Consider the following 18,770-nt stretch of genomic DNA (forward strand, 5'->3'; position numbering starts at 1 on the left):
GGACACGCCGGACCAGGGCGCTGTCCGAGAAGTTCGTCGTGGCCGTGCTCAGCGAGGACTAGTGTTTTCCTGGTGGTTCGGGCGTTGGCGGTGGCTCCAGCGAGGATGTGCCGGACCAGGGCGCTGTCCGGGGAGCTCCTCCTGCCTGTTCTCGGTGAGACCTGGGGAGCCGAGCTACCTGCCTGAGGCTACCGGTACAGGGTGCGGCTCCTGCTGTGTCGGCGGGCAGGCGTCATGAGTTCCTGAACACCGTCGCCACCTGGGACGGCGCAAGGCCGTGATCAAACGGGAGGCCTTACGGAGGCCTTGTCTTCCTGCTGTGAAGCACACGGGGCGTGTCACCTGCGTGCCTGGGCTTGCCTTCAACGACACTCGTCGCCGCATGTGGACTGACCCTCGTCAAGGCAACGTCGTCTACGAGTCGTGAGACTTCGTTTTCTTGCTACCTTGAACGGACATTCCGCGGTTAAGACTTTCAGATTAATTTATGTGTGTTTATCTCCGTGCTTGTTTTTCGTCATCGTCCCTAGCATACCTTGTCCCTATAAATGTTGATCGAAACTCATTCGTGCGTATTCTCTTGTCGCCCGTCCCGTTGAGCCACGCACTCGCCAACGTGACGAACCACCACTCGGTCCTTACAACCACTTATAATGTAAGCTGCATGTGAAATTCCACATGTTCCATAGTACCGTGTTCAATTTCTTGGGCACTTGTACGATCGCGAAAGCATAGCAATTGCAAATTGCCATCTGGTGTCATGCGTGCCATGCACTCCGTGTCCATTCATTTCTTGTCTTCTCTTTCATACCATCTTTGTCACTCTGGTAGAGAAGAATACTATAATTTCATTCAAATAGTACAGGGATGTGAACCATTTGAATCCTTGAATGACAGAGTCCATCAAGGTAAAGATTGTGAGCATGCTCTGAAGATGGCTCTGTCACACTCATTTTCTTCAGGCCGGCGTTAGTACAAGTGGCCCTCTGAAGGCACTGAAGGGTCAGTTTAACTGTCGTATATTGTGACAGATGCTAGCAAATAATCCTCAAAGGCACTAATTTTAGCCAGAGACATTCCTCATGGCAGCACTTGTGTTTTCAAGCCAAAGCTGACCACTGGCATCCAGGTGCAATTTTATCTAATACATAAAATGGCATGAGGCACTGTGATACTGTGTGTGAAAAGAACATCGGTCACAGGAGTCAAAAAGTATAAACTGTCAGGCCCTGGTCAGGACAAAGTCAACATATTTTAGAGATGCAGGTGGCAAGTGAATGAAATCCATGGAACTGAGGCGACTGGGGGGCAGTCGGATCCACAAAAAGCAGGTCAAGGTAGATAACTAATACCAGCTCAGCAGCCTATGAGGGCAGAATGCACAGAAAAGAAGTCCAGGCCAGGATGACATTATGGGGGCAGTGGGATGGGACGGTAAAAAAAAACAACAGTAGAGTAATCAGTAACACAGATGCACAGAACACACACTAATTACAGAAGGTGTTCTGCTGTTGTTGATATGGACAGCTGTTGTGGCAGGTGCTGGAATATTTTTGAGTCATTCTTGAAGGTCAACGTTCATCCAAGGTACATGCGCATCAGTGTTGATGACAGCAGAGAGGGAAACACTGTCCACTTGTACTTCACAAAAGTCCATGTTGGTCAGAAGCGTCGGTAGAGGATCTGGCAGCTTAAAGAGCAATGCAGCATCACCTCTGGGTACTGCACCATCTAGTTTTCCAGTTGAGAGCATCCGTGGAACCTGGTCGACTATGAGTGATGGAGCTGAGGTGAGCGAGACTGTCAATGTAGGAGTGAAGCTAATCGCGAGTGTGGGCAGTTCGGTGCAGAAGGCTCAGGGGCAGAGTAATCGGCGCATGCTGTAGAGGGATGGGAAGAGCCGTTTGGGTGGGAGTAGCTAGTACATAAAATGTACAGGTTATGATGGACTGATGGAATTACTACCGTAAAGCGAAACATTAGTCATGAGAAATACCGTAGCAGAGGACTGATTTATTTTGACCATACAGAATTATTCAATATGTGCTACACAAAGCATAGCATACTTGAAACCACAATCATAATGAAGTGATGGCTGCCAGGAGGCAAATGCCAGGAGGCAGGAGGCAAAAAGGAGGCAATAAATGTGTAACAAGCAACAAGCTTACCTCACACTGTCAAGTACTTCCTATAAACTAAGCGTATTCCAAGTAATCATGGATTACAAAAACCAGCTGGTAGGGAATCATAAACATGGAATAGATCTATGCTAATGTTCTCTCTTGTGTTGCAGTGTTTTAATGCTATAGCCTCAATAGGACTGACAAAATTTAATTTGAAAGATAAGCCCTTAAGCACTTATAGTCTTTAATGTAGGCAATAATTTTAGCAACTAAACAAATATAAAGTATCAGTGCTGATGTATGTGTTCCACAAGGTTAGTGGAGGAAAGAAGAAACGAACAGTTGGCATTGTTTGTGTTTGTTTAATATTTCGTCCACTAACCTTTTGGGCCACAAGTGTCAACAGCAATACATAAATTAGCCCAACATCGTACTTTGATAAAAGCACTACCTTGGCAACGTCTCTGACAGCAATTTTTCTAAAAAGTGCTGGTGCATCTTCTCCAAAAGTCGAAGGAACATAGTCACGTGACAGACCAAAGGAAAATGCTCCATATCTGAAACAGTTAAAAAATAGCTTTCTTTTGAATATAACAGACTTCCTTTTGTATGAAGGAATCTTGGAAACATGTTCTATGAAAATTTGAACTCAAGCGAAGTATATGCTGAATGTACGGGAGACAAATAAATGTCAGCAAACTGTTCATTTTTAAATAGACAGCTTAGTCAATGAGGAGCATGGTGCATACAGAAATAAAAAACGGACTTGAATAAGATTTACAGGACATACCCATAACAAACTAAATAATGTTTTAAATGATACTTCCCTTTTTCATTTTGTAGCATGCCTAAGAAATTCTGTTATGATATCAGAAAAGAAGCTCAAGCTTAAGACCCCCAGGACCACAGATGCAGTCCTAAATAATTTTGGCCCGCAAAAGCTTTTAAAGTTAAATGAATCTTGTGTAGTATAAACACGTGTTTTTATAAACTTGGGGTTAAGTAGAAAAATACGAAATAAGAGTCGCTTAAAAGGAGCTTAACGTACTAGAAATGACCAAATTAGTTTCCAGTGTGTACATTTTTCATGAAACATAATAATATATACATTTTTTAGGTCATCCTCTTGAATTCTACACATTTAACATGAAATAGCTTCAAGATTTGTGAATTTGCAACCTGCAACGGTACACTGCATGGATACATTCACATTTGCCAACATAAAGTAACCACAGCAAGAATCGAGGTGTTTCACTTATAGCTAGGAGCTTAGCCTTCCATTTTGAAGCTCCTACTTACACAAGCACAGTGCAACTATTACAAACACAACATAAAACAATCAAATTTTGATTAGCTGAAATGGTAAAAGCTCATTATAAGAGCAAATTATGTAGGACTGCCATAACACATGTTATGTGGTCGCCATTTCTCCGAATGCATATAAAAAAATAACAAAGGTCAGTTTCGCTGCAAGAGTGAGCAATGAATACGACAGCAACCAATTGGAATGTTATACGAAGTAAGGCTAGCAGCTCACTCCTTTAGCATGCAATCTTGCATAACTCAACGAAACGCTGGCGTAAGGAAACATGGCCACTGCAGTGAATGAAGCGACCTTTGTGCAGTACATGGCTTCAACGCAATTTTTGCAATGAGAACACAATACACACAAAAGCATGAGCCATCTGCTGATCTCTGTAAAGACACGGCGTGCTCGACCGCGGGCGATCACACCTGACCGGTCAAAGTATGAAGTTCCTGCTGGAGCCATGCAGCCCCCCTTTCGGTATGCTCCATGCACCTTTTGCGCGACTGAGACTGCTCGTGCATTTCCTCTCTGCTTGAGCCACAATTATCGGTAGCCCTCACATGCTTTCACTCACACATAGAACATACGACGCATGGAGTGATGTTATCAATTTGGACTTCATTGGAACCTCGTGGCAACAGCGGTGGCAAAAATGCATCTGGACTGTCCACATAGTTGCAATCGCAATAAAAAGAAACAAAAGAAGATAATGCAATTCTGTGTATCAAATAATACTACCAGCTGAGCAACTGTCAATGAAAATGTGACATGAGTGGCCCAATGCAAGTCCCCATAAAAAATAAATCACTTGCCCCTCTTTCTCTTGCCCCAATTAAATGACCATCTACTTACCTTCGAAGCCTGTACATATCAGTTGTGTACAAGTAGTACTCATGCTCATTCTGGCTGCTTATGTCGAGAAGGATATCACCAGTCAAAGCCCTGAACATTGGCGGATCTTGGAAACCATATGGTTCACAGACATAACCAGTTTTATCTGCTGAACAGTGACAGTATGGGTAGAAGCGTTCTTTCCCTTCTTTAACTGGTTTTGCTGTAAAGGGAAAAAGCAAGATGAGTTTTCTGATGTAAACAGGCTGCTCAATTTGAGGATATCATTTTCCTACCATAACTATCACTACATTCTAACTTATATTGTGCAGATGATGACCACCACCAACGTCATTTCCCCACAAAAAGGGTAGCTACAGCATAGGAACAAGAACACGATAGAATGTTTTTTGTTCGCAGAAAATTTACATCTGTTCTAATACAAGAAATGTTTGAGCCCACACAGTGGTCAATACCTAGAAAAGATTTGTAATCTGTATCTACTGCTATATATCAAAGGCAAGCAAAATTTAAGTTACACACCACTCCAACACCACTAATTTGTGAGTAGGACTTATACAGATCTCGTGTAAATAGTGCTGTAAATAACAAAAAGGCTGTAAATTAACAAATCATATTTTTGTGCACTATCTGACTTAACACTATCTGACTAACACACATTGTGTTATCTACAAGAGACGCAAGGAAATAGTGCACTTCACTGAAAGTTCACAAAACTGAACATTCACTAGAAGATAGAGCAGCATATGGCACAACAGACATTGAGTCAAAAGTGTGAAATGCAATTTATGGAGTGACGTACACCCGTGAGAAAAAGTATACGGACTGCGGGAGCGCGTGCCCAAATGTATCGGCGCGCCATCTGCCAACACAGTGCCTGTTGTCGAGAGAGGTGCTAAAGCAGCGGTGTGCATGCGTGTCTCATCACATATGCTGGCCTGTTCAGTAGCTTTGCCTGGTGTGGTTATGGTGCTCGTCGACTAAGCGTCAATTGGGTGTCACTTTCTCAGCTCCGTCACATCTGCAATGGTATTATGTTGTGGCTGTGCAGGCTCAGGCGTCCAGCACACATCGCTTTCTTTCTTTCTTTCTTTTTTCATTTATCGCATGGCGCACTGCTTTCTCTCATGCCCTTAGATGACTATCACAAAATGACTTGTTTCTTTCTACGGCGTTGTATTATCGCAAACGGTTCCCGTGTTTGCTGCCGCATGTCGAAGCCCGGCATATCGAAGCGCGATAAAAAAATTTTAAAAAAGCGATGCGCGCCGAATGCATGATACAACCCAGTCGCAGCCGCTATGTAAAAAAATGGTGCAGATGCGATGAAGCAGAGAAAGCGACACCCAGTTGACATCTAGTCTGCAAGCGTCATCACCACGTCAGGCAAAGCCACATTACAGCAAGAAAATATGTTGAGATGCGCTTGTGTCAGCCCCCGTAGCCAGGAATTTTTTTCGGGGGGGGGGGGCACTTGCTGAAAACTTTGGCTATTTGAGAAAAACACCTATTTTCGTTTTTATTTTTGGTAAAAACGACTACTTCACCAAAATTTCGGGAAGGGGGGGGGGGGGGGCTGGCATGTGCACTGCTGCTCTTGGGGCCCTCTCGACAACAGGTGCCGCGCCGGCAGATAGCGTATCGGTGCACTTTGGCACGTGTACCCGTGGTTCGTATACTTTTGCTCGCGGGGGTACATCAATATATACGAAGTGTATAACAGTTGCATTTTTGCCAATCTCAATTGGAAAAAAACCACACAAAAATCTGTACTTTTCATTTGCACTGGAGCTTTAAAAGTGCAAGAGGTAATAATGCTGTCCAGAGAGTATGTTTTTGTGCACTTCCTCTGGCAGAACTTGTTGCTGAGACCCGAAGTCTTGTAACTTTTAAAGGTATCCTACAGCCTCACCTAGTGTTACAGGATTTGAATCTGCCTGTGCCAGCACTGCACAGCACAAAACTTCAGTGAATCAACTTCACAAATGAGACTGGGTCCACTGATCAAAAAGTTTAACTGAAATATTTGCTATTCAGAAATTACTTTAACTGAAAAATTTTCGCATAGAAAGCATAGGAGGATTTTCTAAATGTTCACTATCCTGAAATATTCATTAAACCGACATTTGAAAAACTTTCTAGTTTGCTGTATATTACCTATTTTTGGTGTCGTTATCTAGTTGTAATTATTGTGCTTCTACACTTCTTATTTTTATGAATATTTGACAGTTAACACGGCAAGTTGAGTGAGTTTGTATGCTAATACACTTGGGTAAACGTGCAGCACGGCACAAACACGGAACAAAGAATGGACGACATGAGCGCTGACTCACAGCTGAAAGTTTATTGCATTCACGATCATAATATAAACTTATACCCGTGACGGGGTTTGCCTCTCTTAAACTTCTTTAACAGCTCTTCACAAATGGAGATAGTGCTCAGCTTCTAGGAAATTCCATCTCTTCTAGTCGGCTTAGCTGTCATGTAAAACTGAACTTTGAAACATGGTGACAAGACTTTCTGAGACAAGACTTTCTGACAAGACTTCCTTTTTACACCAATTTCGAACGAGCCGACAAGACATCTAATGTTCATTTGCTTTATCTTGAGTTGTATGGCCAACAAATGTGCTCTGCCCCTCAGCAACAGACACAAAAAGACAGAAAAAAAGTTTGCATTTATCTCGTATGCCCGCTGGATGGGATGTGGTCTAAAAAAGATCGCTAATAAATATCAGGCATGACTTGTATTTTCTGCGAGGAATTAGTTAAGTATGCTGTGTAACCTGATCAATAAACCTGAGGAGACACAAACAACCTCGTGTCAGATCAAGCACACGAGGAAGTTCATCCCGTGTTCCGTAGGAGTGGTGTACACAATACCACTAACATGCGGCAAAGTGTACCATAGGGAAGACCCGCTCAAGTTTGCCCGCCGACGCCAGCGCTTGCCATTCCCCTGCCGGAAAAAGCGCACACTAGTAGCGTGCTACGACCCTTCCGCTCCCTTTGGCTCCCACGCATTTGCGAAGCGCGCGCTGCACGTGAAACGCCCCTCGTTCCGCGATGTCACCCCGGTAGAAAGGGGGGAACTACTGCTGCGTCGTCAATTGTCACAATGGCCATCCAAACACGAAGGGGTTGGCTCCAGCAGTGGAATTCTACCGATTCCCAAACAGATGGCACGAAAAAAGCAAACGACAGGCATGGATGCAAAACTCACGCTTGAGTGGGCACGACCACGACAACTACGAAAAAAGAAAAAAAAAGCATTAGCCGTTGTTGCATGTCCATTGGTTTTTTTCGGCAGTTACAGTGAATAGTTGTTACTGAGTGTGCAGGTACAGCCCGTACAACACGGTGCACTTTCGATAGTGAGCAAGATAAAATTCTTTCTCGTAAGACCGGGCGTGCAAACACAGACACAAGAAAGAAGTCAGGACACCACAAACGCCGTTTGTGGTGTGCTGACTTCTTTCTTGTGTCCGTGTTTGCACGCCCTGTCTCTTTAGAATGAATACTTACCAACTAGCTCAGCTCTCTGTTATTATAAAATGCCTTGACAGCAATTTCTGAAAGCTGGGCGCTCGTCATTTCCCTATTAATAATGCTATGTCACGTTCATAGTACGCATGCTGTTTGTGAACTCGGAGTACCGGCTATGAGAACGGCGATAATGCAAGGAAGGACACACGAGATAGATGTCAATTTTTGTTGCGGGAAAGAAAGAAGCCCGAAATAGACCATTTATTTTTGGAGTGTTGCGTACCGCACGATAACTCGAATGGTTGCTGGTAAATTAAGGTATCCCAACTAATAGCAGTCACAGAGCCAGGGCTGCTTAACCTAAAGCACGAGAAGCGGCCTTACGCACGCATCGAGTAACAAACATAGAGAGTGCGTAGTACACACAGCAAACCAAATAAAACAGAAATATAATTATTAACGTACAGAACATTGTGCTAACTTCACGTCGTAAACAGCGTCGTCCTTCACTTGCAAAATGCACTTCGCTCTGACGAGGACGGCGTCGTCTGCTATCACTTGCTCCGCATCTGCTACATGGCTGAGCAGACGCTGACCTTTCACCAAATTGCTGCCACGCGGACAGAAGCGTGCACATCCTAACCGCGCGCGACGCGAAATTCTCAAAACACGTGCAGAACGCGTGCAGCGTGCGAGCAAAGCAATGCGTTTTCAAGGCAGCTTGAAGGGGACAGCGCAGGGGTCAACACTCGAGTAACCAGTTTTCTCCCCACATTGAGTGACAGCGCCAGGCACCGCAGCGCCTCCCACGGCGTGGGTCTCCCCTATGGCCAGACTGGCCACTGCTGAAATGTTCATCTTAGGGAGAGTGTTTACCCACGCTGCTGTCAGGAATTCGACTAGCTCAAACTTGGTTACACATTGTAGATGCTGCTAATGCAAACCCCTGTTTCACGTAACTGCAGTGCTGTTCAAAAATAGACATCAAACAAGCTGAGAGATAGTCGAAGCGCACCACATGAACATAGATTGTGCCTGATGTGTCAGCCAGACATCTATCTCACTGCATCAAAAAGAAACAGAATTTTTTAATGGCTTGATTCACCAGCTCTCTTGCTTATCTGGCATGCACCATGTGACCTAAGCAGGCCCGTGGACAGGGGGGGGGGGGGGCGAGGGGCCGCCCCCCCCCCCCGAAATTTTGGTGAAGTAGGTGTTTTTACCAGAAATAAATAATGAAAATGGGTATTTTTCCCAAATAGTCAAGGTTTTCAGCAAGTGGGCCCCCCCAGAAAAAAATTCCTGGCTACGGGCCTGGACCTAAGTGTATATCACGGTTGTGCATGATGTCAGTCAGCGCTCGTGCCGTCCATGCTTTGTCCCTCATTTGTGGCGCGCTGCACATTTACCCAAGTATATGGCAGTTATTGTAAAAAAATGTGAAATTCTGAAGTGAAATTTTGATCCCAAACGTTATCGGAATTTACCATTCTCTCTCAGATACAACATAATTTAGTAAATTGATTCAAAAGTTGTATAAGTAAAGCATTTATATGTTTCACATGTACCTAAATATGAAAATTGACAGTAGCACCAAGCTAAAGCTTCCCTTAAAAACTTGTATATGTGGCTCTCTAACTCATAGGTGCCATGCAAAAGAAAAAAGTCCACAGTTACAGTTTCATATTAGGAACCTACTATTGCTCACATTTTACATAACTTAAAGGGAAAAAGCTAACTACACAAAAAGTAGATTAGAAAACAAAAATATGCTCACAAATGTTGATGAGGTGAAAGACATTTCCTGGTGATGTGGTAACATCCACAGAATCTCCAGTGGGGCTTTCAACTGTCGGAAGGGGTGGCACAAAGTTGTCCAAGGGAAGCCCTGGCACAAACACACTCCGGCACTCAGGCTCAAAGGCGTCTAGCATGTCCCAATCAAGGGAGCGCTCTGAATAGTTAGCATTGGATGAAGGCACCAGGATGCTGCTGCTTCCGTTGAGAGGCCACAATAAGACACAAGTGGCACCAACACCAGATGGAAGCCGAAGGGTAGCTGCCAAATGCTGTGCATCAGCATCAAGATTCCACCTATGCAGGAGCAATAATATTCAAATTACACTTTTTCTCACCTTAGTGCAAGGCTGTTTCCTTTCATTACTACCAGTTTTTACCAGTCATATGAAGTTTAGGAAATCCCACGGGCTACTAGAGCTCGGAAGTTTACCCTTTATTGCCCATAAAAAAAATTAAAAATGGCTTTGAAGGCACTGAAAGTATCGTCATGGTTGTGACATGCCAATAATAAAAAAGTAGCTATATGAATGAACTTTTCAGAGGTATGTACTTCAGAAACAAAGATATTTTATTTATTATAATGCCCAAAAGGCAAAGTTCACAGAAAAGTATAGGAAGTACTTACATTTTTCACTGATAACCTAGCAAGAAAATAAGAAAAATATTCTAAAGTATACAAAATGTTTCTACTTCAACAATCTAGAAGTAGTCCTGCAAGAATGAAAAAAGGCTTACAGTATTTCTAATTAAATAATTAATAAAGTTCACCATGCCCCAAAGAAATTTCAATGTTAAATTTGTTGTTAAGTACCACCAAGTTGCTCACAACTCTTGGCAACACCATGGGTACATAAGCACCAGGGAAAACATATTTAATACAAGTTCTTTATGTTTCCCTGTAGCCTCGACAATACCATTTAATTATCATGTACATTGACGACCTCATCTGTTATCTTCTACTTTGCCAAGCATTAATTTTACTGGTGTGCAAATATTCGATTAGAAAAGTTAGGTATTCGATCCAATTTGAAAGACACTTTTCCTGTCAAAAATATTTGAACACCCTAAAATTTCAAAATGTATTCAGAATGTTTTTAGAGCACAGAATTGACATAAAAAATGTTTCATCAGCAAAGGTGGCAAAAATTTAGCGGAATCATGAAAAGAAAACTTCATTTTCCAAGCCACCATACTTTCGCAATGGCTAACTATACAGCCTAGAACATATTCTCGGTACTATAGGCCAAATGAGCGCCACCACCACCATCTTGGTCTTGTTGGAAAGTGCATTCCTCAGTCTTCAAATGTGCCACTTCAGCTAGCCACACCCCAATGAAACAAATGCACAAGAAGCAAATGCTTGAAAGCTGTTTCAAGCTCTCCGATTGGCCATGCCCACAACATGGCTCCAGCATGGTTTCTCATTGGTCAGGTGCTCTCGCTGTGGAAGCAACATGCACTCCTTGTAGTCCTTGCTCCTGGCATGTTTACATAATCTGGTATGCAACTTTCATAATTGCCACTACATAGTTCCTTCCATGTTTTCACTCCTTCCATCATCGTAGATTGACAATCTTAACTGTGCATCAATTTGGCAGCCATAAACGGGAGTCTTCTTTGGCCAAAAAGAAAGCCCAATCACCAGGTGCAATGTGCTCATCGCAAACATCGCAAACATCGCAGAAGCGTGGCTGACATGAATCTCCTTTGTCTCAGACCATCAAGCACATCAAGTGCCGACTCCTAGGACCAGCAGTTAAACATTTCGCACACTGGTACCTTGGTCTGCACAACTAATCACACTGAGCGCGGACTTCTAGGATACGGCAACAAAGCACATTACACAACGACTGCTCAGGAACACGGCTAGAAATATTGCACAGCGCCGCCTCAACTTGCACAATCAAGAACATCTTACATGGATTCATCACACCTGTAGCTAAACATTTCACAGATTGTCACCTTGGACTGCACGATGAAGCACAATGTGCATGAACTTTTTGGAACCGCAGCTAGGAATCTTGCACATCGTTTGTGCCTCGTACTGCATGAAAAAGAATATAGAGTGCAGACTCCGCGAAACCACCACTAGGCATTCACGCATTGGCGTCTCGGACCCCAAGACCAAGCACATTGCGCAGTGACTACCCCGACTCCTGACCAAGCACTTTGCGAACAGGAGAAGTGCAGTGCAGCCATCAATGGCAGTGTTGCTGATGCCAACGGTCAATTTTCAAGGTTGATAAGGCATCTAAGGCTTTCACCTTAAAAGAAATGTCTAAAAATAAAGAAACCCAGCACTATTCTGGGTTAACCTATGATGAAACACCTGCAATGAACATAGTGCCAATCAGTTTCACTGCTCCACCCAATCGAGATAGCATATTCTTAGAGGATTATATCCCTGAAGAAGGCCAGACCTTCGACCAAAACATAGCAAGAATAAAAAACGTTTTGCACATTTTGTCCTATGCTTGAGCACTTTAATTCACTGGATCCAAGGACACTCCTGTCTTCATATGCCTATCTGAAGACAGAACAAGTTAGGCTCGTTATAGTATGCTGCTCAAAAAGTCTGCCAAAATGAATGCATGGTGTGTAGCATTTTCTAAGCTTGCAGTAGCACAAAAAAAATCTGAAAACCGGATTAACTGCTGTACAAAGTGCCTGTATTGCAAACACAGGACTATTAAAAAGGAATGCAAGAGTTTTGATGTGTTTTTGCAACAAAAAACTAAAATGTGATTAGAGCTACACAGGTTATTTTAAAGAGGCAAATTCACTGCAAAATTATTTCCTGTAGAGGCATTCACCAAGTATGTGAAATATAGTAAACTGGCTGAGGTTGTATATTTACCCTCATTATATCATTTCATTTCATTTTATATCCTTAAGGCCATGTGGCATTATAGAGGGGAGTGGTTACAAAGTAAAAGACATCAGAAAAAAATAGAGCACGAAAATGAAATATGCAACAAACAAAAAGCTTCTGAAGCTGTGTAAGGACGAGGACTGAAATACAATAGCTGGTACATAATGCAAACTTGTGCTTTCTAGGCTTGTGCGAATATTCAAGCACTTCGAATATTCGAACGAATATTACAGTATTCAAATTTGCTTCAAAACGAATTTAAATTCTAAGAAATTTCGAAGTATTCGAAATGAACGAATAGACATACATAAACCACATGTAACCCCCCCCCCTAAAGGTGGTTTCACTGCAGTGAAGGAGTGCTCTACCGTGAATACACCTTTCCAAAACAAATCTGCACTGCCGCGAAGCCTCACTTCAAGTTTAAATGAACATACAGTAAAACCTCGTTATTTCAAAGTCACTGGGACTAAAAAATCTAATTAAGCGGGTTTTCGAATGAACCAAACATACAAAAAGCGGGATGCAAGGAACTTTGAATTACTGGAAGTAATCAGATCTGGTCGTTTGCTGTTCCTGCTAGTTTGCGGCTACAAGGGTTATGTCTTCCAGCAATACCTGGTCCCAATTTTGCCGCTAAACCGAGAAGATGGCGGGCCTCGCTGCTGCCAGTGCAAGAAAAAAAAATCACAGCATATCCACGGGTGAATGATGAAGAGCTTGGGCGAAGCTCCTGAAGCAATCATGGTTACACCGTGAAATCTTCAGTGGTTTCGCCCAGCAGTAATCAAAGCGATAGCCCAGTACATCATCAGAGACGTGACAAACACTATATATATATATATATATATATATATATATATATATATATATATATATATATATATATATATATATATATATATATATATGCCCCACCAACGATCCGACACGTACGATTGTGTACAGCGCCATCTAGAATATCATCACTCAACTGCAGTTTGTATGTATTTCTATGAGACAGCGCCATCTATTATACTGTTCGGGAGATACTGCCGGTTACGCCTGACGCAGGACAAGGTTAGACTAGGAGGAGCTTCGCCCCTAAAAAAGAAAGAGGGGGAAAAAACGGTCTCGTGATCAACTGAAATGCGCGCCTGCGGAAAAGACGTGCTTCACTGCAACACAGCGACACACTGGCAGCATGTCACCTGCTCCTCGCAGCGTCAGCACGTCATGATGCGACCATTCGCCCATTCTTTCTGGTAAAATAAAGAATTTAATAATGACCAATGTGCGATGTGTTCTGGGTGGAAAAGATGATCATTGAAGTTTTCGAACTGAGTTTTCGAAGTAGGCGTTACAGGCAAGTACTCAGCCAGCAGTGCAAGTGTGCAAATTGCCAGAACAACCGCCATTTGGAGGTTTGCATACATCGCGAATTCCGTCAGACCGCCCTTTAATAATTTCTCTATTTTCCCAGAAAGAATGGGTAAATCATGACGTGCTGACGTTGACAGAAGCATGCGTCATGCTTCCCGCGTGTCACCGCTGTGTTGCAGTGAAGCACGTCTTCTTTTCCGCAGGCGCACTTTTCAGGTGAGCACGAGACCGCCTTTTGTTTAGTTTTTTTTCTTGCACTGGAAGCAGCGAGGCTGGGATGCTTCACTTGTCACTCATTAGTATCGCTACAATGCATTGCCTTGTGGCTCCTAAGAGCCATTGTTTCTGCGGATTTGCAGCTAAATTGGGATCAGGGGAATTGGCACAAGGCACCCAAAGTTTTCGAATTAACCAGGCTGGTACTGACCACCGCTTCAAATTATCCACTCAAATTTACATTGCAAAATACGGGGCCAAGGAAATCCTTCTAATTATGCAGGATTTCGAAATAACCGAGTTCGAATTAATGAGGTTTTACTGCATTACCCTCAGATCGATTCGTCATTTTTTAAGTTTAAAAGCTTGTTATACCGTCTTATATGCCCCAAGTATAGTAAATATTAAAACATAACATATTTTACAGGTTATCACTTGCATTCTACCGAAAGTCAAATTCTGCTATTACTCAAAGTTGCTTCCACTTCCCTTTGAACCAAAAAGAATGACATATGCATATACCTTGTTTGAACTTTAAAAATATCGTGCTGGTTAGTTGGGTCATGACAAATATGCTCATTTTTCTTTATAATATGTGATATAAACTATACGAATTCGCTTCGAAATTCGCTTTGACCAAATCACTATTTGCTTCGAATTCACTTCGGACCTAAAATTTACTATTCGCACAAGCCTAGTGTTTTCTAATTATATAATATTAACTAAAGTTTGTTGGAAAAGGTGGTTATTAGTAATAGTATAAACGTCTTCGGGTAGGTGGTTCCAATCTACTGATGTATGAGGTATAAATGATCGATAAAAAGACTGTGATTTACAAAATGCGATGCCAACCTTATGATGCTGGTCAATGCAATGGGATATGCACTGAGGTTTGAGGATTAGTAGGTCATGTAGGGTGGGATGACGAAATAATTTGTGGAATGTGGCCAAACGGGATATTTTCTGAGAGAAGGAAGACCTAGGCTAGATTTCATTGAAGTTATGCTGGCAGTTCGATTATAGTCAGAAAGTATGAAACTCATGGAGTTATTCTGTACTGTACAAGTGCAAGTAAAGTAATCAAGTTATTGTGGCAAGGACCCCACAAAGATGAGGCATATTCAAGTTTGGAACATATTAACATTTTATATAAGAGTAGTGTCAGTGCTTTTGAGAAGTTACAGCATATGTAGCCTAACTTGCGATTGGCATTATTAGTAATGTATTCAATGTGAGGCACCCAAGATAGGTTCGACGTAATAAGAATACCCAAGCATTTATAAGAGCTGACCGGATCGAGCAGGACATTGTTCAAGTAGTATGTTAGCGAGGTGTTAACAGTTCTAGTTACGCACATTACTTTACATTTACCAATATTTAATTCCATTCGCCATGTGCGCCAAGCTGCTACGGCATTAAGATCAGATTGGAGGCATAAACTGTCATTATCATTGGTTATTTCATGAAAAATGATGCAATCGTGCGCACAAAAAGATTAATGTTAGAAGCAATTGAGGATGTGAGATTGTTAACGTAAATTGAAAACAGAAGTGGACCGAGGATTGACCATAGTGGTACACCTGAGCTGCAGAAAATAATCAGCAGCAGATTAGCTGCAATGTATTGAACTCTGTTATATTAAAAACACTCCATCCACTTGAGTAAATTACTGTCAAGGTATAGTAGACTCCGTTTGAATAGTAGTAGTTGGTGACATACTTCGTCGAAAGCCTTACTAAAGTCTAAAAAAATGCAATCAGCACATGATGAACGATCCAAAATCTGACGCAGTTTGTGAGTGAATGATATTAGCTGTGTCTCACATGAAAAGTATTTGCGAAAACCATGTTGCGCTGATGTAAAAAGAACTCGATTCAAGGAGTTAATAAGGTTGGTGAAAACGAGATGCTCTAATGCAAGTCATGCAAGTCATTTCACTGTAAGGGCATCCAACTGTATCTCAGGGCAACCTCACTGTCTTCGATGTGCGTCTCTTCAATGCAGTTTCTTTATGACACAATATAAGATCTTTTTTCACACGCACGTAAGACCATAACATGTGTGTTCAAATGCCAATTCCAACACTGTCCTCTCAAACAAGCAACCAAAACAGTAGGTAAGTAACTGTTTCAGATTGAGGCCACTCACTTTGGCCGGGGCTCATCTCGAAAGGCGTAAGGAACCACGTTGCCTCGTGGTTGAGTGTAGTTGTAATACCGGGATGGTGACAATGTCAAAGGTGGAGGGTCCTCAACGTGAGGGGCTGTTAGGGCCACCGACATGGCAATGCTGACAAAAAAGGCCGGCAGCAAGATCTGTGAGAAGAGGCCCTTCCAGTTGCGTCGGGTGCAGTAGTAGCGCTTAAGCAGGATGGCACTCAGCTGCTGCACCAGCAGTAACTTTCCTTCCACCCGGCGACCATTGCCCACCCAGCTGCCACCAGCTGTTGGCTCCTCCCCTGTAGACAAAGCCAACAAGGCATTCGACACAGTACACAGGTGCATGGGAAGAGCAATGACATGTAAGACAAAAAATTGCATAAGCACAGGCTCTATATTATACCATAATGTCCAGGCTTATCCCTTTTTGGGTTCCCTAGCCCAATGTTGATTGGATGAAATGGTGAACCAAGGTACCCCAGTGTGCACCAGTGATTTGTCAAGAATGCAATAAGCAATTGCTTGGATGCATTATGTGATAACAACCATGTCACACAGTGCTTACTCCATTTAGCTGTTCAGCCTTTAAAACCAATTTCAAACCTTTAGCACATTCATAAGCATTGTGGTAATATTACTGTCAGCTGCACGTAAGAGCCGTTTTAGGTTTAAACTATCCAAAATAACAAGGCCATAAACGTGTTCATGGTTATTTTTGTAAAAGCCTGATACAGATGATTTGCCACCCACAATGTGCTTACAGCAGCAAAAGTGCTACACTTCATCATGGACCTTCCAGTGTAAATCTGTAATGAGCCAGAGCTAAGATACAAGGGCATCACAAGCACTCTGCAGCTGCTTTCAACATCTTCTAAACGGAGGTTGCTACCTTGAGCTTTTGCTGTGATGCCATTAGGTGCTTGAAAGTACACTGGGAAATTAAAATCTGTCATACATATTGTCACTCCCCTAACTGCGACAATATTTAGGCACCACTCAGAAGACCACAATAGGGCAAGTATTCCTTCACGCCATGTATGAACCATCACAAAAGAGCTTCCTCTCATCACTTAATGTTCTGCAAGCAACAATTTCCCTGAGAAGGTGCGTCAAGCTAGTCTACAATAATACGGCCATGTACTTGCACGTCAGATGCCAGTTAGCTTGCACACATTGGCTACACCCTTGAAGTACCCAAAAAAGTCCAAACAGGGCTGGGAAGCTACACTACAAACGCCACCTTGCCACCAAAAGACTTGGCCAAAATCAAGTGAAATAGAGAACTGAGGTCCAGAGGAGGCAACCGGCAATTGAAGAGGCGTTCAAGGCCAACAAAGAAGGAGCATTCCTCGTATACGAGAACGTGAGGGGTAGACTAGATGATTGCTGAAATGCCACTGAAGGGAGACTGCAAAGCCATGTAAGCAAGTCACTGCAACGAAAAACCTCAGAAACCACCGAAGCAAGCCAGTGACACTGGATGAAATTGTAGCCTCCTTGTATAAAGTGGCACCCCTAGCAGTAGCTTTTGTCCCTATAAAAACCTGGCTCGAAGTTTCATAAACATTGAAAAAGTATCAGGGGACTGATAATAGTACCAAACAATACACACTCCGAATGGCTTGTCTGAACATTTCACTGCAAACAATCATTTATACAGCAAAGTCTGGCCGTTTGAGTGATGCAGTGTACTGTCCACTGTTATGTCCACTGTGAATGCATACCTGCCAACCTAGAGACTTCTGAAATCAGGAGACTCACCACGTGGGAGGGAGGGGGGCACAGAAAAAAATTGTTTCAGGCAACGCCTGTGATCAGTCAACAAAACTGTCTCCAGCATACGGCCCCCGCGTTCGTAGCGTAGGAACATACGAAGCGGGTCTGCGGCTTGACTGTAGCACTGTTACTATAGAAGCGTTCCAGCCTCTCCACTGTTACTGTGTACTTTCCAAACTAGGCCATAAAATGAGGGACGTGCCCACCAGTGTCAACAATTGGGGTGTGTGCATGTTTGTGTGTTTCCGGTGGAAGGAGAAGAGCCCGGCGAACAACAGGAAACAGCAGTGGCCAGCAAACCTTTCGAGCTGCGTGGACGTTCCCTTTTCTTTGGTGTGTCATATAAATAAGTTCATGTTGTTTTATCACCAGTTTTCGTTTTAGTGTAGCTTTTCTTTTTTCGAAATTGGGTTGAGCCAGTTTATTGGGAGATTAATGGCCACGATCATACAATCGAGAATACAGGTCAGAAATCAGGAGTCTTGCGGGCAAATTGGGAAAGTTGGCAGGTATATCATTGGGATGAAAGTTATCACTGTTGTGCTTCAATTTTATGTTCGATCTGTGAAGAAGAAGACGTGTCACCGGTCAGCACTATTACCAACGCTCGGCGTGCTGGGTGTTGCTCAGATCGCTCGCCTCGCACTGCTGGTCGCTGGTTTCTTTCTGGATGGTGCTCTGCCCTGACTCGCTGTATTTTTTCATTGAGTCACCACAGGAACGCACCGCCAATAAACCTCTTCTCAATTGGTGGAGGGTGCTGAAGTTCCCCGTCAACTGAACCTGGAGCTGCGAAGCAGGATACTTCCGCCCATC

At 43.0% G+C, this 18,770-nt stretch overlaps 1 protein-coding gene across 2 annotated transcripts in view; it reads right to left on the minus strand.

The window, feature by feature from the left end:
- The window catches only part of LOC119402036 (ATP-binding cassette sub-family A member 2), a 184,378-nt gene that overhangs the window by 56,682 nt on the left and 108,926 nt on the right, over positions 1–18,770 (minus strand). For both annotated transcript variants that reach the window (XM_049417659.1, XM_037669109.2), the window contains 4 exons: positions 16,168–16,477; positions 9,547–9,863; positions 4,285–4,486; positions 2,575–2,680 (listed from right to left, as the gene is read on the minus strand). In XM_049417659.1, the coding sequence (XP_049273616.1) occupies positions 2,575–2,680; positions 4,285–4,486; positions 9,547–9,863; positions 16,168–16,477 (935 nt within the window). The remainder of the gene's footprint in view (positions 1–2,574; positions 2,681–4,284; positions 4,487–9,546; positions 9,864–16,167; positions 16,478–18,770) is intronic.

This window comes from Rhipicephalus sanguineus, chromosome 1 (genome assembly GCF_013339695.2).
Source record: "Rhipicephalus sanguineus isolate Rsan-2018 chromosome 1, BIME_Rsan_1.4, whole genome shotgun sequence".
Lineage (NCBI taxonomy): Eukaryota > Metazoa > Arthropoda > Arachnida > Ixodida > Ixodidae > Rhipicephalus > Rhipicephalus sanguineus.